The following is a 22,544-nucleotide window of genomic DNA, read 5'->3' as shown; positions in this document are numbered from 1 at the left end:
TGTTAAAAACAATTTAGAACAACTTACCACCTCTACTCCCAATAATGGGTAGGGTGGTACGGTCAGAGTAGATACATTGGCAGCCATGGGACAAATTTAACGTTGTGCTCTTCCGATTTCTGCTTGCTGGGCAAGAGGATCCCCCTCCCCTCCCACTGTGTTCTAGATGCTCTCTTGATCCTCCAGAGCAGATTTGGAAACTCCAGCTTCGTTGAATCTGGCCTTCTAGACTAAAGCCCCTTGATTTCCACGGTTCTACTCTGCATATGGCTAACAATGCGGGTGGCGCTGTGGTTTAAACCACTTAGTCTCTTGGGCTTGCTGATTGGAAGGTCGGCGGTTCAAATCCCTGCGACGGAATGAGCTTCTGTTGCTCATTCCCAGCTTCTGCCAACCTAGCAGTTCAAAAGTACACCAGTGCAAGTAGATACATAGGTACCACTGTGGCGGGAAGGTAAACAGCATTTCCGTGTGCTCTGGCTTCCATCACAGTGTTCTGTTGCATCAGAAGTGGTCCTACTGGCCACATGACTCGGAAAGCTGTCTGTGGAGAAACGCCGGCTCCCTCGGCCTCAAAGCAAACCCATGTGCCTCAAAGCACAACCCCATAGTCGCCTTTGACTGGACTTAACCATCCAGGGCTCCTTTACCTTTAACCTGTCAGTGTTGAATTTCAGTAGATAATGACACACCTTTCTAGGCAGTTTTTTTAAATACAACTTTGCTTGAAAATAATAAATGTTTGCCTCCTTTGACTTGTGGCTGTATACATTTCAGCATATCAAGCATCGTCTTCAAGGACTACAGGCTGGCTGGGTAGTTGAAGAAGACACGTTTCAGAGCCATACTCCTTACGGATACCGCACCTTTTCAAACATCATCAGCACCCTCAATCCCCTTGCCAAGCGCCACTTGGTGCTTGCTTGCCATTACGATTCAAAATACTTCCCACCACAGTCGGACGGCAAAGTGTTTGTCGGAGCCACCGACTCAGCGGTGCCCTGTGCTATGATGCTAGAATTGGCACGTTCCCTGGACACGCAGCTTCATTGTCTGAAGGTATTTTGTTCTTTTCTGCAGTTGTTTCTGCATTAACCATGAACCACAGCATGGCAACTGACCTTGCATTTTGTCCTCCGTCCTTCATCCCACAGAAGGCCGTCATAAATGGCAAGTCAGATCTCTCCCTGCAGCTCATTTTCTTTGACGGCGAAGAAGCTTTCGTCCGATGGTCCCCTTCAGATTCTTTATATGGCTCTCGGCACTTGGCCCAAAAAATGGCATCGACTCCACACCCTCCAGGCGCCGCACATACAACTCAGATTCAGGGCATTGTAAGTGAGAACTTTATGGATGGAGAAGGAAGTGGGGTGAGGTGCATGCGCTAGAGTAACTGATCTAGACAACAAATCTGAGAAATGTGTGTGTGTGTGTGTATTCACACAACATTTCTCAGATTTCTCTTTTCTCATTGGTGCAACTGTCTGAAATGTTTTGAAGCAGGACCAGAAAAAGCCTCTGCTTGGTGAAGGATATGGGGTATATGGAGGCAGAAAAGTGCTTTACAATCTTTTGATGGGTATAGCTATGGGATGCAGAGCATTTTATTTTCTTTCTTTTTTTTGCATGACATCTTGGGCATAATCCAGCCAAAATTAAGCACTCCGAAGTCTTGTTGATTTTTAAAAGGGAGGCAATTTGGCATGTAACTTACTCTCTCACTGGAATTGTGGAAGAAATCATCTCCGTGTTTCAAATAGCAGTATGCAGCCATTGGGCGTGTATGAGCCACTGTCCACAGTGAATGTTCAACCATGTGAATGGCTGGGTCACAAAATGTCTCTGGGGCTTATCCTCAATTACTATTTGCCTCGCTTTTTCCAGCCATAGGCCCATATTTTAAAGCTCTTTGTCTGAGCACTACTACTTTTTTTGCCCCAGAACTTCCCTGAAAAACCAGGTCTAAGTGCAACAAATGGCAATGTGGGTTTTCCAGAGATTGCAGTTTGCTCCAATTCTGCTCTAAAGAGCGGGGTTTTTGCGGGGAAAGATCTGGAGCAAAAAAAAAAAGCTTTAAAGTGTGGGTTGGGTTTGGAAAACAGGACAGGTATGTGTGGATAAGCCCTGGGTCTGTCAACACTCCCTGATTTGGGCCAGTCAGTACAACATATTTATAGGGTTCTGTGAGTGACATTTAAAAGGCCTATTTCTTTATTAATTTCTCATAGGATCTTTTTGTGCTACTGGATTTAATCGGTGCTCGGAACCCAACATTCCCCCTTTACTTTCTGAACACAGCCCGGTGGCTGGGGAGACTTGAAGCAATCGGTAAGATCAGATTATGCAAAATATAATGACTTAAAAAACAATGGTTGCCATAACAGGAACTCTAAGCTCTTCTAGCTTCATGTGTGTAGGAGTTAAATTCTGGCTGTAAATTACTCTCCAAATTTTACAGCTCTGCATATGGCAATTATTTTTGCCTTGGGGTGGAATCTTAATGAGAAGAATAATTTCTGACTATAGTACTCACATATCATATTGTAACCCATCTCACATTTTCTTTATTAAAATATTCATAAGCCTCACAGGATCAAATCATTTAAAATCAATGAATTAATTCACTAAAAAAAAAAGCGCTGAAACAATAAACAACCGCCTACAGCTGATTCGCAGCAGAGTTCATATTTCATAAACATCTGAGACAATAGCCAAGTTCTTCCTTTCTTTTTCAAGCTTCCAGACTCAACTCTGTAAGATAAAAATCTATGCTGATATTACCCAGTGAGTTGGCTAGCATGGGCTGCTAGCTGGCCAGCATTTGGCAGTACAGTTGTACCTTGGAAGTCGAATGGAATCTGTTCCGGAAGTCCATTCAACTTCCAAAATGTTCAGAAACCAAAGCACGGCTTCTGATTGGCTACTGGAAGCTCCTGCAGCCAATCAAAAGCCACGTCGGATGTTCGGATTCCAAAAATAGTTCGTAAACTGGAACACTCACTTCCAGGTTTGTGGCATTCGGGAGCCAAAACATTCGAGAACTAAGCTGTTCAAAAACCAAGGGATGACTGTACTTCATATAAGAAGCCCAAACTGGTTTGTTTTCAACCTGAGATGTCATAAATCAGGGATGGGGCATCATTGGCCTACAAGTCCCTTTAGCACCAGCCCTTGTGGCCAGTGGTCAAGGATGTGGGAAGTTGAGAGTCCACCAACATCTGGAGGGCCACAGGTAGTACATGTGGGGATGGGTTTTAATAAGTAGGAGAGGTTATATTCATTGCAATTTATTCTGGGTTGAACAGTTTCGAAATCCTACCCTTGGCAGCAAAATTAATAGGAATTAGGCTGTAAAACCTTGTTTTGAGCAAATCCAACTATGAAATAAGTTGGCTTTTCCCCTTTTAACCCACTTAAGAATCAGGCAACAACTGGTAAAGTAAGTTTAAAAATAAGATTTACTTACTTTATAATTATGCATTGGATCACAACAAAGGCAGCAGCAAATCTATGCAGGCAAAATATTTACAGTATAAGCAGCTTCAAGCATGTGCCTGGAGCTGGAGCAAGTGGAGACATGTCTGCATCCAACACTGGTCAAAGGAAAAGAGGAACAGGAAGTATTTTATGTTCCTTCCTCTCCAGGAAAAGGAGGGGAAATGAGATCACACAGAGCGCTCTCTACCACTTGTATTTCTATGGTCTGCCTATCAACAATACAGCTCTGTGGTATTAGTGCCCTCTCATGCTAGCTAGCAAGAATATGCATTTGTTTGGCTGCTTTGTTGTTTAGTCGTGTCCGACTCTTTGTGACCCCATGGACCAGAGCACGCCAGGTACTCCTGTCTTCCACTGCCTCCCGCAGTTTGGTCAAACTCGTGTTAGTAGCTTTGTTTGGCTGCTAATCCCCCACAAGACACGGGCTGCATCATTCACAAGGCCATTGTACTGTGTGAAATTGTGTATGGGGTGTGTATTACTCATTTGTGCATCAAAGTTAGTCTTCCCTATCCTTCGAGCCCCACTTGTTGTTAGATTACACCCCCATCATTTCTAGCTAGCATCTGGGGACCTTGGGTTAGGAAAGGATGGTCAAAATGTTTAAAACATTTCAAATTTAGGGTCTTGGCTTTTTTAACAAAATATTGCCATACACTGTTTAAACTTTTTTTAAAATTTTTTTTTTAAAACCTGCAGAACAAAACCTCGTTGCTTTGGGTTTGCTAAACAATTACTCTCCTGAAAGGCCCTATTTCCGGCCTGACTTACGAAGACATCCAGTAGAGGATGACCACGTTCCATTTTTAAGAAGAGGTATGACAACTTTTTATACATTATACTTTTGGCAGCAGAGTCTGAAAGATGAGAACTTGGGGCAATGGCAGAAGGGATATAAGGCAGGCCCTTATACATACCTGTATTAACATTAAAATATAAACATGTTCAGCATTAACTAATGATGTGATATTATTGCATTTTCTGTAGGGCTTGAAAGGTGGAAATCATTTTTTTAAAGTTCTTTTTTATATGGTTGCGTTTCTAATTTCTTTACCCTCTTACCAGTAAGCTCTGGAATTATTTCTGATCTAATACTCACTAAAGAAATATCACTGAACTAGAATGTAACACCACAGTGCTATTGTGTTTATATAACCAAGTAAAGTACATGCCCAGAAGTCCAGTAATCTCCAGAATCATCTTTTTTGTTTTCTTCCCTCCAGGGGTTCCAATCCTACATCTGATCCCAGCTCCTTTCCCTAGAGTGTGGCACACCATGGAAGACAATGAAGAAAATCTTGACAAGCCAACCACTGACAACCTCAACAAGATTCTACAAGTATTTGTGCTGGAATATCTCAATCTGTGATGGCACACTGCTGGCTCCCACACAACTCCTGCTCTGTTTTTAAGGCTACCACTGGTTCCTCTTTAGCTGCTTCCAAAAACAAGCTTTTGGAGACTATAGGAGTAACATAGCTTAGTTTTTAATATTTGCCCCCTAGAGGAAAATGGAAAGAACAGCAATTCTTTAAGGTTTAGTGGTACACACAACTGTGGGTAAACCAAATTCTGGCAGTGGGGAAAATAAACATTTATACCAAACTGTATTCAAGTAGAAGGAAAAACACAGCTGTTCATCTTTCACTGAAGAAGAAATAAATGAAAAGGCTTAGTTTCATTATGCTACACGATGATATTCAGTACAGTATTTCATGATTTTAGCTACAGCAACATTCCAGAAAATTAAGTGCTATTTCCTTTAACATCAAGTGATAATAATTTAGTGCATACTTGGTATGCAGTTAAATGTGAACAGAAGATAGGTGATGAGAGGAATCCATCCTTGTAGCTTATTTCTTCTGATATTCTTCTGTCCAGATGAATCTCATGAAGTGGTCCACTGTATGAGGCTCCAAAATAAATGTTCATTTACTGTGCCATAACTTGTAGTTTAACTGGGTAAAGGGAGTCCCTATGCCTGGATTACCATTTTGTACAAGGTGGGGAGGGGGATAAAGGTCTCTTTTAAATCATAATGTTACTACGCAATCCCCTGATTGTGTAGCCCTACAATCATTTATCAGGTGGTGGGTCATTCCATCTTACTGTGTTATCTCTACAGGCAATTATTCAACAGTGAAATTCAAGTTTAGAGGTGAATCATAGATGAAGCAACTGCTTGATGCCTAACTAAATTACACTGAATATATCAAGTCACCCTGACTCTGAATGTTTTCAGACTGCATTTTTAGATCCTTTTAAAAACACATACAATGCACATCAGTGGTAGTATCCTGCAGATTTCATTGTACAGTTCAATCTCAGAACCCTGCTTTAATTGTACCAGAACAGTTTTGCCACTACAGCTAAAACATCGTCCTCTGATGGCCTTGGTCAATTCCCAGTTCCTGTCCCTCTTCCCTGAACCCACAGAACATTTCCACCACTAAGATTCACTGCCTCCCTCCCTCCACTTTGCTTATTCCCCACCACCTCCCTTCAGAGTTTGGGCCTGTGTGGGAACATAATGCTGCAACTTGTGAGCTTTGTTGCTATGGCAGGATGTCTGCAAATACATTTGAGCTCCAATACCTCAATTACACAAGCATGGTCTGTAGAATTATATCCTTCTAAATAGTTGTAACTATGGGCTTTAGTATATGGTAGTGGTGGGAATTGATTGCGTACACGTGTATCCCTCAAAGGAGAACAAGATGAGACACTTTATCCTCACAACAAACTGGTGAGATAGGTTAAGTCAAGAGACAATGACTGGACCAAGGTCACCCAGGGAGCTTTACAGCTGACTGTTGAGTTTAACTCTAGTCTCACATGTCACAATCCAAGACTCTATAACCATTATCTTTCATTATACCCCAAACTTGGGAATGCTTTTGTTAGAAAGAATGTTTAAGCCTTCAACCATGTACCAGGCATGCAGGATTAACAGCATTACCTTATGGCTGTTGGTAAATTTTCCACTTTGGATAGGTGATCTAACATTTACACTACTGAGTTATTCTGAAATAAAAGTCCTGATTTGTATCTAATTCTTGAATATGTAGTGACCTGGATGTAGTCTTTAAAAACAGAGCACCATTCTTTGTGTTTACATTTGGATAAGCGAGTGTCTTGTATATTGGCACTGTATAATAAAATAAACACTTGTTAAGTCTGTTGGAGCCTATTTTCTCCCTCACACTTAGTTCTCCAGAGTTATGTTGGTCTGAAGGACCAAGATAAACAAAATGAGTAAGATACAGTGGTACCTTGGGATGCGAATGGGATCCGTTCCGGAGCCCCATTCGCATCCTGAGCGGAATGGAAGACGCGACAGCGCGTCTGCACGTGCGCAGGTCGCGTTTTGCCGCTTCCGCGCATGCACGTGACGTCATTTTGAGTGTCTGCACATGCGCGAGCGGCAAAACCCGGAATTAATGTGCTCCATTACTTCCGAGTTGCTGCGGAGCGCAACCCAAAAGCGCTCAACCTGAAGCACATTCAACCCGAGGTATGGCGGTAATTGATTTTACTGGACAATTTCTGTGGCTTAGCAGAATACAAACAGCCCAAAGGAATGTATGAGCTATACCAAAGGGAGTTCCACTCATACAACACAACTTCCATTTCCTCTCCTCTCCCCAGAATCCAACACCCCCAAATCTGCTCCAGAGGGACCCCTATCCCTTTGCAGTTGATCTTGAGGCTTAGAGAGGAAGTTCCACTGGGCACATGGAAATTGGTTGCACATGTAGAGCAGCAACATTGGATTCAGCCCTGTTTTAAATTCTACCCACACCCAATGACACACGCCTCTTTGAGCTGGGTGGAAGAGGGCATATAAACTTCTTCCACATCAAGGAGAGTGACTTGGAAAACCTGAAATGGCTCTGGTACAGTTGTCCTGCCTCAAAGAACATCATGTGCCCTTTTAGCATTAAATGGATATATCTCACAATCAAAATAACCAGACACCCAGCAGAGGACAAGCTAGAAAAAGAAAGGTATCTTTGTCCAGCAAGGCATTTGGGAAAGGGAAGGTGGAAAAGTCAAATCCTGAAATCAAATCACCACCCCCACATCCTCCTTGCAGAAGGGTCCTCTCAATCACAAACAGGAGAGGGTAGGAATGTAAATGGCTGCCTTTAGTTGTGGAGAGAAACCTGGAGGTAGGAAGAAGGTGGAAGAGTCCACATGCCTGCTGCAGCAACCTGGTTCCATGCATGCTGTTAGTGTGACTGTTTTGGAGAGCAGGGTGGAGGAGAGAGGCAGCCACACTTTGTGGTTTTCCATGGTAGAAAAGTAAAGTTGATGCTGGTCACCAACTAATCTAAATCATGTGCCCTTGTAGGTAAGGACTCACTGAAGGAAAACTAGATACAGTATATAATGTAGGCAGGTGATATACAAATTTTCACTGGCAACAGAATGAAGGAAAAATATCACAATACTTATTAGCAAAACATTAAAATATGCACTCAAATCAGTTACTGACCATGCTAGTTGAAACTGCTAACAAAAAACAGAGTGACTGGCCTGTTGCTATACTTCCCATTTAAGCACCTTGTTTACCTTCATGCAGAGAGGTACCATCACTTTTTAAAAAGCAGCTGGAAAGAGTTTTAAAATCAGTGTTTCCATAAATAAAAAATGCTACTAGGTTAACCAAAGCATTCATTCCACATACCATGCCACTACTCTGAACTCTTCAAACAGGATTAACAATAGTTTAAAAGGACCACCCTAAGATTTCCCAGCACACTGTCAAACACAGATGGCAGAAAGAAAAATGAATCTGTGATAGTTAACACCATAGGAGAGTTGATAACTCTTGTGAACCTGGCAGCAATATAAAGTATTTATTTAGCTAAGCATCTCTTAATGTCAAATAAGATTTCAAGTGGGTCTGTTGGACCTCCAAATGGTCATTTATATATGACACACACCTTTCCAATTAAGGAAAATGTAACTTTTAAAAATGATTGTATAATTACATCATAGGCAAAGAAGTTTTGGAGAAATTTGGTAATTGGAAACACTCTTCATCACCATCAAGAAAACGATATAGAACCTCACTTCTGGCCAAATTTGTTATCTTTTGAAGTTCCTTGATATATTGTACTGTAATCACTTACAAAAGCAAAAATAAAATATGAATAAGCTCACCGCTTGCATAGCTGCAACTTTTACAGTCAGAGATAGTAAATGAAACAACAAAAACACATTTTCATGATTGGAAATATTTGATCCTGGTCCATCTTAAAAATATGAACAGTCTTGTAGAAAAAAGTGAGCAATATAATAGATAAAAATAATAATCAAACAATAAATATAGAAAATAGTTTATTGGGGCCTGGGCTGACCTTGAGTGCCAGTTCCATATCTATGGGGAGCATTTATTAAACCAGTCCTGAATCCCTGGGTTGCCCCTATTCCTGGGACTCCAAATCCTTGTGTGAAGACACTGCTGTAAGGTACAGTTCCACGGTTGAAGCCTAGTCTGTAGGGCCTTGTCTGAGTATTCACGAGAATGACTGGATTCATATTTTTGCCTGGTGTATTAAAGGAGAATTCTGGAGGAGGACTACTTGCTTTAGCTGGAGTAGATGTAGCTACGTTAGAGTTTTCTGCCATTTTTAGAGGTGGCATTGGAATGATGTGATGATCTGAAAGATTCAGCATATTGTTTGCAATAGTTCCAGAGGTCAAGGTTGGCCTAATCCAGTCATCTTTGAAAATCTGAACAGTCAACGTAGACACTAGCGTATACAACCGATTGGTCACGTGAGCAAGTACCATTTGTTCATTAGCATCTCTTCGAATTCTCACGTGTACTGATCCAGCCTAGAAAGCAAAGAAGAATAAGCTCATCGCTCCCCTGCACTTGAAGCAAACAAACTGTGCAGGAGAGAAACAATCTTCGAGTGATGTTATTAAAAAGAGTGACATGCTTTGTTTTGAAAAAATAAAATAAAGTCAGGTGGGGGGATACATACCAGAGAACCAAATCCCAACGTCCAAAAATGCTCGTTTCGTACTTCTAAGACACCATCCAATGTAGAAACCTAATTGAAGACACACAATGAATCACAATATTAGTATTAAAATGCTAATGTTTCTGACAGCTTATTCATAAAGCCCCAAGGGTTGTGTTAATAGAAAAGCTCACTTGGAGTCCAGCCTCCTTGAAATCAATGTGTTTTCTATGTAAACATGCAGAAGATCAAGATGTAAGCCTATTTATACTTCCAACTGCATTCTTCAAAAGGCTACTTCACGTGGAACACAAGACAGCATCAGATACATCTCATAATACTGATCTGAACATTCTATATTTATATTTTAATTTATTAGTAAAGTATTAACAATGTTATTTTAAAAAAAAAAATGTGTATCTATAGCTTCTATAGTATCCAAACTAAAAATGTGAACAAAGGGATCATTGGAAAATTAATGGGAGAGGCTGTTTACCAAATTCCTACAAAAAGCACATATTTCATTGATACTGAAAACTGAAACACCAGTATTAGAAAATAAGGAAATACTGCCTCCTCTTCCTTGGCTACACAACCCATAAAATATATATATTGTGCATGCTCTGGGGCAAGGGTGGCCCTGGCCACTGTATACCAATGTAACATTTCAAACTAACTTACTTCTCTTATAAGTTTATCAAGCTGTCCAATCACATGAGGTGGCGTTGTCTGAAAAAACAAAAAATACTATTACTTTTAAAAACTGCCAAAGAGGGTTCCCCCCCCCAATAGTTCTTAAATGACTCAACAATCTAAAGACAATAAAAGGGGCTCACTACATGGAGTGGAGCTGCTATGCCAGCTTCCTGGCAGATGGCTACCGTTGCTTAACAGGAGGGAGGGGGTGAGGGGGCAGGAAAGTTGGCATAATGCAGATGCACCAAGAACACCACTAGATTTGGCTCCACCAGTGTGTTTGCGCCACACTGACCTCCCCGCCACATCCCACTCTGTTAAGGAATAGCAGCCCACATGCCAGGAAGTTAGCATAGCAGATCCCCTACACCCAGAAGCCGCTTCTGCTGAGAATGCACTATGGACACTAAAGTGGGACTCTAAAAAGTGACACTGTGCTTTCACCTCTTAATAGGCGTGTTCTTGCTCAAGGTTCTAGCAAACTAGCCGTGTTCTCCTCCCAGGATACTCCATTCCGTAACCCTCCCCACCCACACCTCCAGGTTTTCTTTCCTGACTGACATGCATCATTCTGTGGTTGTTGGGGGCTTGAGCATGCTCAGTTCTCACCAGGCCTTTTCCTGCCCCTGTAGGCCTTTGATTACAATTCAGTGAAATATTTTAAAATTTACATTTATTTATTTGTAAAATTTGGAGACTGCTTTCCATCAGATTGTTCCATAACACTATCCCCCAGTCTTAAAAAATACATTCATGAAGACAAAAGGCAAGTAAACAAATAAAAGTTTACAACAGTAGAGCACTCAAATTCAGAACCAACTAAACAGATCCTCTAAAGACATAGAAAAGATCTGTTTTTAACCATATGGTGAAAAGCCACCAATGATTATGCCAGCCACACTCCCAGGGGGGTGGAATTCTAGAGTTGTGGCACAATGGCCAATAAGTGCTTGTCTTGCATCCCAGAATGACAGAGCACACTCAGCACTAGAACCATGAAGGAGGCCCCCTCAACTATCTCAAAGTATAGGCTGGTTGATATGGGGAGAGATGCTCCATCAATTATCCACGTTCCAAGTCATTCTAGGCTTTATATACCAACAGCAGCATCTTAAATTGGGTCCAGTATCATATAGGCAGCTGTTGCAAATCCCGCATATTAGGTGTAATATGGAACATTTTTTAACATTTCATAAAGTGAGAGGCTGTGTGTGTTTTTCTTTACATTAAATGGGTGATGCCAACCTTGGCTACACTGAAAGATGCTATCACAAAGTCACTTCTCTCATTGGCTCACCTGAAGCAATACCTTCCCACTGTAGACGCTCATGGGATACATGGTACCAAACGTCATCAAGGCAATGGCTAGAGCAGAGGCAGTATCTACTGCAAAATAATTACTGAAAGAAACAAGGGTAACATTAGCAGGCACACCTGTTTTTCAGCCTTCAGTATCTATGAATGTCTTCTTTAAATTCATGAGTACTTACTTAATTTCGATTAGCATGTATGTAATGCAAAGAGCTAAAGCCCCGGCAAGGTCGATCAAGATGAAAGGGTTCATGCGTGGAAGAAAGATGCTGCTCAGCCCAGGAATGATCCCACACAAACTAAAAGAAAGCGAGCAATAAGATGGATCAATAGTGGAAACATCCAGTTAAACAGCAACACACACAATTTATAGGTACAGTGATGGCTCTTATGGCAGCCCTCTGCAGACAGGGAACTCTACTTGACTCAGGTGTGAGCCTTATTGCTGAGGGAAATGATATAAGGGACAGGAGCATACCTAAATGCTAAAATAAAATCAAGGAAAAAGCTCTTCAATTTTAGTTACAGATATTTCCTCCCAGCTCTAACTGATGGTGCCCAGTTTCATAAAAGGCTTTAGCTACTGAAATGACATGAGGGCCTCTCCAACTATAACTTATTTATTTAGGGCAAAGCACACACTTTGCATTCAGATGGTTCTCAATTCAATCCCTGGCATCATTCGTCAGTTAAGAGGATCAGGTGGCACATGCTGGGAAACAGAATTCTGCCTGAAATCCTGGAAAGCGGCTGCTAATCAAGTGTTGACAGAATGGATTAGGCAGAGAAATAGTCTGACTTATAATAGTCTGACTATAAGGCAGCTTTTTATGCAAAAGTGGACATGGGGAATCATCTTGCTTTTTCATATATGTATTTTAAGAAACTTAACATGAAGGCCATCACCAGCCACCATATGATCTGATGACGGACAGGATACAAGCGTTATTGGGGAATTCAAACTCTTCTTGATCCTACTCTCACTCATAAAGAGGGAGGTGTTTCACGATGTTAACCAGAGCAGAGACAGATGCCATCAAGTATCAACCTAGCAAATTCAAAACACTTCCATATTACTGTGACATTTTCTAGAAACATTTCCCAGAAATCCACTTTTCCCAAGACCAGATGGAAACATAGGACAGTTGGTTTAGCAATGATGTCAGGTTTCTACACCATTACACCAAATGAGAGCAAACACAGACCACCACAACTGAATGCTTTGGGAAAATGTAGGAACTATGTACCTTGTCTTCTAAATTCTGTTTTATCTCTGCTCAGTAACTCATCTTACAGTAAGGCCATTTTAGTAGGGGGAAGAAGGTGCAGGTCAGAGGCAGTCCTTGGTCTTGTCAAACTGCATGACCAGCAAGGCCCATGGCCAAACTCACTATTCCTTCTATATAAACCTTGCCATTCACTGGCAACAGGCATGGGAAGATTTAGTCCAAGGGCTGCCAGCTGCTGATCTGTAATGTCTTATTTTTCCAGCAGCAAAAAAAGAAAAGAAAAAAGGCAATGCTGTTCTAGGCTGCATCAACGGAAATATAGTGTCCAGATCAAGAAAAGTAAAACTACCACTCTATTCTGCCTTGGGCAGATCACATATGGAGTACTGTGTCCAGTTCTGGGCACCACAATTTAAGAGGGATATTGACAAGCTGGAACATGTGCAAAGGAGGGAAACCAAGACGATCAAGAATCTGGAAACCAAGTCTTATGAGAAACAGTTGAGGGAGTTGGGTATGTTTATCTTGGATAAGAAGAGACTGAGATGAGATATGATAGCAATCTTCAAATATTTAAAGGGCTGTTACATGGAAGATGGAGGAGGCTTTTCTCCTGCTCTAGATGGTTGGATTTCGACCACTGGATTCAAGTTACAAGAAAGGAGATTCTGACTAAACATTAGGAAGCACTTTCTGACAGTAACAGCTGTTCGACAGTGGAACAGTCTCCCTTGGAAGGTAGTGGACTCTCCTTCCTTGGAGGTTTTTAAGCAGAGGTCGGATGGCCAACTGTCATGGATGCTTTAGCTGAGATTCCTGCACAGCAGGGAGTTGGACTAGATGATCCTCAGGATCCCTTCCAACTGTATAATTCTATGGCTCCATTATTCTGTTACCATATCATCCTTTTAACTTACCTCCTACTGAGATCTGCAACATGTTCCTGAAGCCAACTTGTACTTGCAGCTACAAAAAACCCCCCCACCATAGCAAATATTATTATTAGAATACTTATGATAGCATGTCAGTCACTAAAACACACAGAAACATATTTTTGAAAACTGCAAGTGCAATTCTATGTGAGGCCTGCAGGAAAATAATAGGTCTGGATATATGTTTTATTGTTCCAGGTCAACTCACTTACTGTGCCAGCATAGCTACAGTGTTCTTTAGCATCATTACTTTAATAATAGTATTCTGATATTGTAAGAACAATATACGAGACTGGTTTGCACAGGTGTGAGTCAGGGTTCAGTGGCAGGTGTTTCTTAAAACAGTATTTTAAAATATTTCTAAGCCTTTCTGGGAAATCCAACATGCCTTACAGAAATAAAAAATGCAAAATGACAAAATGAGCAATGCAAAAGTTAAAATCATCCTATACCCCCCCCAAAAAGAGAAAATCCAATAAAACATTTCCCCCAGCAACAGTAACCAAAGTCCAGTGAATAAAAAGATCAGACAAAAATACTATAGCTTGACAAGTATATATATGAAACTGAACACTTAAGCTTATTGACATTTAAAACGTTTTGATAAAAGGCATTTGCAGGTGTAGACCTTGATAATATGGCACCATGTGCCAGGCCAAAATTTGCTGCCCCCCCCCACAGCCCTCCTGCGACCTTCCCAAAGCCAGGTAAGGGAGGTGCTGGGCTTTGGGAAAGAGGCGCGAAGACTCTGAAAGGGTCCTAGAGTCCTTACGACTCCTTCTCAAAGCTGGGCAAGTGCTAACTAGACTTTGGGAAGGAGGTGGGAGGACTCTAGGACCCTGTCAGAGCCCTCAGACTTCCTTCCCAAGCCAGGTCCTTACTAGGCTTTGAGGAGGCAGAAAGGTGCCCCCTTGGCTCAGCGACTTGTGACTTGTGCGGGGGCTCTGTCCTAAATCAGCCTGTGACATGTGCATAAGCAAGCCTCATCAACTTAAGATTTACACACCTTCCATAACTGTTTTTTAGATAAAGCATCATCTAGATGTGAACAACTGTTACTCAGAGGCACCCACAAGTACATTTGTCAGGAAGAATTGCCCCAGGCTCTCTGGCAAGTAGCATAACTCACCGAAGAGTTCTCATTGGCAGTACAATTTGGAGAGCATGTTTCTTCTCCACTGCAAATGAGAAAACACCACCTATTTCTCCCAGGCCCTCTAGGCATACATGAAGATTTGAGGGAGAGGAGGGGCTTGGTGGCAGTCAAAAATAGTGGCTAGCCAGAAAGTAATTTCCCCCCCCTAAGTAAGTCAGATCTCCAAAACCATGGACATTCACTCACTTTAGTTTTAACACATGTATTCATTACGTACCTTCAGATACATAAGCAAAAGGTTTATTCCTAATAGAAAGCATTGTAAACAGGTTGAAGGAGAGTGCCACAAAGGTACCAACCAACAATCGACCCCTAAAAAGAAGAAATCAATTTTATTGCCATTGACTATCATAATATTCCACCAAGTACTAGTTACCTTAGCCAGTTTTTTTTATTTACTAACCTGTTTATCATCCCATTTTTCTTCTTCATTTAGCTACATTTAATCAGCTTTTATTGAAATAGAAAATTTATTTCTTTAATCTTATTCCAATGTATACAGTAGAATTACAGTTCTGCTCTACAATATTTATCTATGAGTGTTACATCCTCAGCAGCAAACACATAAAAATCTTTTTTAAAAATATCTTGCCCCACAACTATGAGAGTTAATTTATAACTACAAATACAATTGAGAGACATTAAATTCAAATGGAATTTTGCCAATGGCCTCAATATCATGTCAGCGTAAACTTTATTGTTCTGCGTTTAACAATGTAGTAATGTGGAGAATTAATACTGTATTAGCCACGCCCCTTTATCCCTGTAATATTTAATTCAATACTTTTGCATATTAAAAGCACTTACGTGTGAATCTCTGGTTGTTCCAGAAATCGTTCAGCACTACAAGACACAATAATAATAGTTTTACAGTTAACTGTTCTTTCAAGACATCTGTTACAAAGCAATCCTACTGGTGGAACAGGAGGCATAGTGGATCCAAATCCCTCTGAGCTCATGCCAGCAGGGTAGAAGATGAGGGATTGCCCACCTTTCTTTTTTGCCTCCCTTTGGAGGTTCTCCTTTTAAATAACACACATACAAAAATGCATATACCAGCCCCAGGGCCTGTTCACTTCCCCCCCCAACCCCTGCCTTGCCTCATTCCAGGACAGGGTTAGAGGACTAGGAGGGTTTTGGACCGAGCAGATCCAATGCCTTCCCCAATCTGTCCCAAGAACCCCTCTCTGTCATTGGATTTTGCTGCTGCAGGGAGGCCCCCATGGTTGGAACTCCCTCTCCAAAGATGCACCTCTTTCTCTGCCTATGGAGAGGGAGATTCACAAAATCCCAAGGACCAAAGGATTACAGCCTTAGCCACACATCATGTGTATGTACACCAGCACAAAGCAGCAAGATGAGGACTATGGTGTCAAAAATTAAAACTGACTTCTAGCATTATTTAGTTCCTCTTGTTACATATCAGTCGTAAGTGCAAGCAATATTCCTACCTTTCCTTGAGTATAAAGAGCGCCCCAAGCTGTGCTAGAACCGTGGAAGCAAATACTGCTAGGACTTCAAATCTCTCAAACCTGAAATTTGAGAGGTCAAACATTTTAAAATCAATATGGGCAGACAAGTATTCTGATCAGGAAGAAAACTCTCAGCACATTCAGAGGGACTTGCTTGCAAAGCTAAATTATTTGTCCTGTACAATAAACTGTGAGGAAACTATTTTCTCATAGATTGGTTAAAATGGTGTAAGGCCTTCAGGGACCAAATAAAATGGTGCAGGGCAGGGGACAGATGATGATCTGACCTATAGGTGCATAAGTTGGCAATCCCTGCATTAAGGGTCTCGCATCTGAAGCGAATATATATGTTGGTATCAGGCAAAAACAAGGCTAGAATGAAATCTTACACACAATACCATTTTTGCATGCAAGTTCCAAACTTCTTTATATAAATATGGCTGATTGTACAAGTTTTGCACATTTTCATAGACAGACTTTGATAATTTTTTTAATTAAAAAAACCCTTACATGTTTATCACATACTTTAGAACAAATACTTTCAGGAGACATGAAATATCAGCATATCACTTACCCAAATGAATAAGCTGGGCTGGGCTTCTTCATCATTACCCAATAACTTATCAAGCATGTTATTAAACTATATTAAAAGAAAACAATGGAAATTCAAATAAGCAAAATTTAGCTAATAAAAACTCAGTTTTCAATAATTCATTAATTTATTGAAATAAAGTTGCTTTGGCAGTGCAACTGCATACAGAAAGACAGAGCAATAAGCTCCATTATGTTCAATGGGTCTTAGTTCCTGGTACATTGTACTTGGATTAGACCCACTGAAATTGATGGACCTGATCAGTCACGCCCATTAATTTCCATGGGTCTACCATGGGTATGACTAACATTGGTTTTAGATAACAGTATAAAGAAAATGTCACATACATTATATGGAAGTGTTACAAAATGAGATGAGGATTTTTTAAAAGTAAAACATACCTGAAAAGATCAAAGATAGTTAGGTAGGTATATGCAGTTAAAGCTGTGGAAAGAAGGTTTATACTTTACTTACACATCAATACACAATAAAGAATGAATACACAGTAAAGAAGCTTCAAGTTCTCCTGCCTGCAAAATATTCCTTTCAAGGATTAAACACTTCATACCATTACCTACGTACTCCCATGTCTTCTAAAGATACAAGACACATTTTACAATAGTGGTGGGGAAACTGTGACCCTCCAAATATTGCATCACGACTACTGGTTGCCTATGCTTTTGCTCATATGCTCAGTAGTCAAACCGTGGGTTGCAAGACAGCTCAAGGGAATTATAAGTGCTAATATTCTGGGACTGCTCCACTGCAGCTGGAAGACAAGCAGCAGCTAAAACTGTAAGCAGCTGCTCCTGGAGTCTCAATGAAGAGCCCATGGGCATCATGGGGCCCTCAGAAAAACTGCTCATTTTTTGGTCTGATTTTAATTTGTGGGGATTGTTTGGTGGGAGGGGCTACCTATTTGGGCAGGGTTCCTCTTTTTTCTTCTTCTTCTTGCCTGTTCTTTTTTCAGAGTCTGCATGTTTAGGGATGTTCTGAGCATCACCAGTTTTTCATCTATGAAATGGCTGTATCGGGGTGCCCACTAGGGCTGGGTGATATATGGTTTTCAACACTATCACCAGCTAAACACTGTGATATACTGATATATCACAATGTCTGGAATAAGGATGGAGCAATCTAGAGGTATTGGCTGGCTTCACGGTTTTTCTCACATCGTGATTTCTGCCAGCGTCTGCTCTTGTGATCTGCTGCCCCCTGCAGGAAGTAGGGAAGAGCTACGCTGGCAGAGTTAACAGGGACTGAAGGAATTGAGAGAAGTATTGTGATTTTTGCACAGCACATTCACACATCATGATTCACAATATATTGGCAGGCCATGTCAAAAATTATGAAACCAATATCACAATATGGACTTCAAATCAGTTTTGGACCATATATGAATATATCACCTAGCCCTAGTGCCCACAACAGTTTCTTAAATTTTCAGATGTGCTCCTAGACCCATAAAGTTCAGGGAAGCCTGATCTACTCCACTCCTGTCCTTCAAGTCAATGCCTAGAGCATGGATAGGGAACCTCTAGCCCTCCACATGTTAGGGATAAAGCTGCCTTATACAAAGTCAGACCATTGGTCCATCTAGCTTAGTACCGTCTACACTGATGGGCAGTAGCTCTCCAAGGTTTCAGACATGAGTCTCTCTGTTTGAAGCCGGAGCCTTTTGCATGCAAAGTATCTGCTGTATCACTGAGCTCCCATCAGCCTCAAAACAGCGTGGCCCAGGCCCACAAGTGTTTTAGTCTACCAACATCTGAAAGGCCACTGGTTCCCCATCCCTGGCCTAGAGCAAGATGAGGGGTCTGGTTGCCAGGAAACAAGGAAGGCACTAGGTGCAAAGGAGCACCATACATGTCAGAATTATCTTACCCACTCACCAGAGCCGAAGATTTAACTTTAAAAATAAAATTAAAAAATCTCTACATAACTGCACAAGCCACATAACCCAAGAAGGGCATGCTTTTGCAAAACCTAAGCAATAATAAAAATGACAACCAAGGCAAAAAAGTGCACAGGGTCATGATCAGCTCCACTCACAAGAAGCAGACATTATATCCGTGATGCATGCATATTTGCAATGTGGGGAAATGTGCCCCTCTTCAATCTGGACAGTATTAAAGGCACAGAAGTAGCTAGCTCCACAGATTTCTAAGTACTTTAAGAACTAACAGTGCCAGTGTGATCAAGGAGCATTCATCTGGTACAGACCTGGCAATAAATTACAAATCCAGACAAAGGCTTACAGACTGTAGGATTATTCTTAATAGGGCCTGCCTCAAGAATACTCCAGGGGAGGAACAAGAAGAATGCTCAGACCATTTAAAATACATTTTGGAAGAAGTACAAGATAGAAACAGTGAGATATCACAAGATGCTCACAGATCTACAACTCTTCTAGTTATAATAATTCTGTTACACATAGAGGATTCTGCTTCATTATATTAATACTATTATCAGTTTACTATGCAGAAGCATTTAAATGCAATAACATAAACATACCTATGCTGTTTGTTGAACTGCACCACATAAGGAGGAAGCCAGTACATACTATGTTTATTGCACCAAACAACAAGATCTTCCATGACTGTAAATGACAATAAAGTGACTACTTAACAAGGGAATTGAAATAAAGCTTATTTGTCATAAAAAACCTTACAATCCTGCAACACACTCACACAATTTTGAATGAGCATTTTATGCCACCATTAGCTTTAACACTCATGGTGATCTCAAGAGACAGCAGCTAAGCATACTCTAGACCAATGGTTCCCAATTGGTGGTCCATGGACACACACACACACACACACACACACACACCCGGATCTATGTAACCCACCCAGGGAGTCCTTGGCACCATTCACATAACAAAAAGTACCATAGAGATATCAAAATTTTCAAAAGTAGGGTTTCCATGACTTGGATTTTGAAAAACAGGGGGTCCACAGTGCTTAGCTAATTGTGAACCACTGCTAGGCTAGACCACATGTGAGGAACGTCTGGCCCTCCAGTTGTTGCTAAACTACAGCTCCTATTATCCTTGGCCAGTGCCCATGCTTGTTGGGGCTGATGGGAGCTGTAATTCAGCAACATCTGGTGAGCTAAAAGTTCCCCACATCTGTTCTAGACAGCTGTATCTACACTTCATTCAGATGGTCATTCAAAGCCTCAAAAACAATTTTTGAAGTGTGCTCCTCCCTCCTCTGTTGTGCCACTTTCAGCGCAAAGATCCTAGCTTACATTAAGACAGAATTACGAAACTGGGGAACTCGGGGTAGCCATGAAAATAAACCAGGAGAGGAGGAGGAGATGGGCGAAGGAGGAGTATACAGCCAGTGTGTCCATCCCTAACTTCATAAAATCACAGACAGCAAGGAGACTCTCACCAGTTCAGAAAGTAGTACAAAATCACACAACAAATTAAAATCAAACAGGAGTAAATAAAGACAGGCAATTGCAGCATATGCATTGTCTGAAACAACCTGGCAGTATGTCCCTCTTCCAAAATCATTCATTAATGGCATATATTCTAATGAAAAACAAATATTTATTGGAATCAAGTTTCTATTACAGCAAGCAAAGAGGTATATTTCTCTGAGAAGACATGTAACTAGAGTTTTAGTGTCTGAACTGTAAAAGAAAACTTTACCCTTCGATCAGCAGCTACTGATCTAAATTCCTGTGTTAACTTGCCAAGTAGAGACCTCTGTGATTTGCGAAATAAGTATATTGTCCCCTGCAAATAAAAAAGCAATAGCAAAAATCGTTGTCAATCTCTTAATTACTGAAAATTCCATTTCTTCAGTCACATTCCCCAAAATGAACTTGATTTCTGAAAACTGCCCTTTATTATAAGGAAAGTTGTTTCACTAATGTTACACACTGTCGCAAAGTAACACTTACTTAGGAAATAAGAATAAATACAGTTAACCCTGGCAAGCAGGGACAAGCCCGGGTTGTAAAAGCTCCTGTGCCCTTAAGAGCCATGTAACAGGCAGGAATTCAGTAAATGAAGCTCTCATTATCACAGCATCCTGCACCAAGTGTTTGTTTGGGGTTTTTTTTTCCATTTATCACATTTCTAACCCATTTGGCCTCTAATAATTTTGAGGTGGTTTTATCTCCACTATATCTCTATAAATTTGGTTAGCTTAACAGATGGTTAGTTGCTCAGGGGCCTACCACCGAACTCTGTGGCTGAAAAGGAGTTTGAACTCAGACATCCATGTCAAGATTGTCCCCTCAAGTCCAGACTAGGGTCTCTTTGTAGAAATCTGATACACATTAAACCCGTGGTTCCCAATGTGGGGTACAATTTGATTTTTAAGAGGGGGGCAATTCGAGAATGAGTTATTAACAGTTAATGGCCTTTTAGGCTTCCTCCACGTGAATAAGAGTTCACTTTTTGAATAATAAGAATTATATGTCACAAGGGGGGGGCATCAGGATTTTAGAGATGCTTAGGTGGGGCATGACCCAAAAAAGGTTGGGAACCACTGCATTAAACTGTTGCTAATTTTTTATACCCTGCTTTTCAAACAACTTATCAAGTCAGTCCACAGGAGGAGAACCTTTTTACAGGGCATGGGCCTGTAAACCAACTTGCTAATGGTTGCACTTCGAACTGCTGCTAAGGGAACAGCTGCAGGGCCCGGTTCGAAAGCTGGCAACCTCATATACCTTGCTCCGTAACCACTACACCGCGTTGCCTCTGTGAAGAAGCAACGTCACGGTGCCATGACGAGGCGCAGAGAGCCTGACCTCTGAAAAGTGACGTCAGTCTCCGCAGCTACCCAATGAAAGGAAGGCAAGCCTTAAGAACTGGCAAGCCAGAACCGGGGTTCTGAGAGGTCCTCGCGCCGCACCCCCGAGCTGCGCGTGCGCGTTGGCTCTCCCCGCGCCAGCTGAGTCCGAGGCCTCAACCGTCGTCCCTCGTCCCTCCTCCCCACCCGCGCGCCCCGCTTCGAGGTGAAAACAGAAGGCAACTCACCATGTTGAGGAACAAGTGGCTCCCCAAAGGGGCCGGAAAAGGCTGGCTCCTCCTGTCACCATGGAGACGAGGCGGGAGCCGAAGGAGGCGGCGTGTAATTGGCCGAGCCCAGCATAGGAGCAGGAACTGACGCGAGGCCTTCGCCCCGGCGCTGCCTCCTCAAGATGCCGCGGTGCCTTAGTTAGCGTTGTGGCAGGCAGGGCGGGGCGAGAGAGGGAAAGAGAAGAGGGCGGAAGGCAGCTGCGCATGCGCCAGCTCTGAGTGAAGCAACGGGGAAACTGTCTGGTAAAGCCGGTAGCGTTGCCGCAGCGTCGTTGGCGCCCAAGCCGAGGAGGAGCTGTGCGCTTTTAGGCAGCCGGTCGCTGTCGGAAACGGATCACGGGGGAAACCTTCCCTGGCTTTTACACACCGTCTCTCTCTCTTCCAATGTGTTCGTTTATTTATTCATCATCAATATGCATCATGTGTACCCTTGTTGTATCCCCCTTTAACCTCGCCTCGCAGACGACCGCAGAGAAGGAATGAAGAGCGCAGCGTTCTAAGTCAGTGTTAAATCTACTGGTACAAGTGCCACAAGCACATTTAGATTCTTGCTATGATTATGCTCTCTGCTGTAGAGCTGGGAACTCTTTTAGCCCAAGGACATCATTCCAATACTCAATGGGGCCACGCATTGCT

General features: G+C 41.8%; 2 protein-coding genes across 4 annotated transcripts in view; one reads left to right on the top strand and one right to left on the bottom strand.

Moving 5' to 3' along the window:
- Nucleotides 1-6,676, top strand: part of QPCT (glutaminyl-peptide cyclotransferase) — a 38,749-nt gene extending 32,073 nt beyond the window's left edge. For all 3 annotated transcript variants that reach the window (XM_053382766.1, XM_053382765.1, XM_053382764.1), the window contains 5 exons: nt 778-1,059; nt 1,155-1,334; nt 2,229-2,328; nt 4,198-4,314; nt 4,722-6,676. In XM_053382766.1, the coding sequence (XP_053238741.1) occupies nt 778-1,059; nt 1,155-1,334; nt 2,229-2,328; nt 4,198-4,314; nt 4,722-4,867 (825 nt within the window). In that variant the 3' untranslated portion in view covers nt 4,868-6,676. The remainder of the gene's footprint in view (nt 1-777; nt 1,060-1,154; nt 1,335-2,228; nt 2,329-4,197; nt 4,315-4,721) is intronic.
- SLC30A6 (solute carrier family 30 member 6) lies at nt 5,458-22,052 on the bottom strand. Its single transcript, XM_053382759.1, has 14 exons — nt 21,867-22,052; nt 20,526-20,612; nt 19,379-19,463; nt 17,266-17,308; nt 16,847-16,912; nt 16,252-16,332; nt 15,608-15,643; nt 15,018-15,112; nt 13,630-13,678; nt 11,663-11,782; nt 11,470-11,572; nt 10,158-10,205; nt 9,498-9,566; nt 5,458-9,345 (listed from the first exon to the last, which is right to left on the bottom strand). The coding sequence occupies exons 1-14, from the start codon at nt 21,867-21,869 to the stop codon at nt 8,845-8,847; spliced, it is 1,386 nt and encodes a 461-aa protein (XP_053238734.1). The 5' UTR covers nt 21,870-22,052; the 3' UTR covers nt 5,458-8,844.
- Nucleotides 22,053-22,544: the final 492 nt, after the last annotated feature.

Source organism: Podarcis raffonei, chromosome 3, assembly GCF_027172205.1.
Source record: "Podarcis raffonei isolate rPodRaf1 chromosome 3, rPodRaf1.pri, whole genome shotgun sequence".
Taxonomy (NCBI): Eukaryota; Metazoa; Chordata; class Lepidosauria; order Squamata; family Lacertidae; genus Podarcis; species Podarcis raffonei.
Note: the sequence above shows the minus strand (reverse complement) of the source record. Positions and strands in the feature narration are given on the sequence as shown.

What these genes read in the sequence shown, in the direction of transcription:
- SLC30A6 (XM_053382759.1), bottom strand. An exon ending in CAGTAGCTGCTGATCGAAGG is followed by an intron (nt 19,464 to 20,525) that starts GTAAAGTTTTCT and finishes TGTCATTTACAG; the next exon opens with TCATGGAAGATCTTGTTGTT. An exon ending in GAACAACCAGAGATTCACAC is followed by an intron (nt 15,113 to 15,607) that starts GTAAGTGCTTTT and finishes TCTTCTTTTTAG; the next exon opens with GGGTCGATTGTTGGTTGGTA.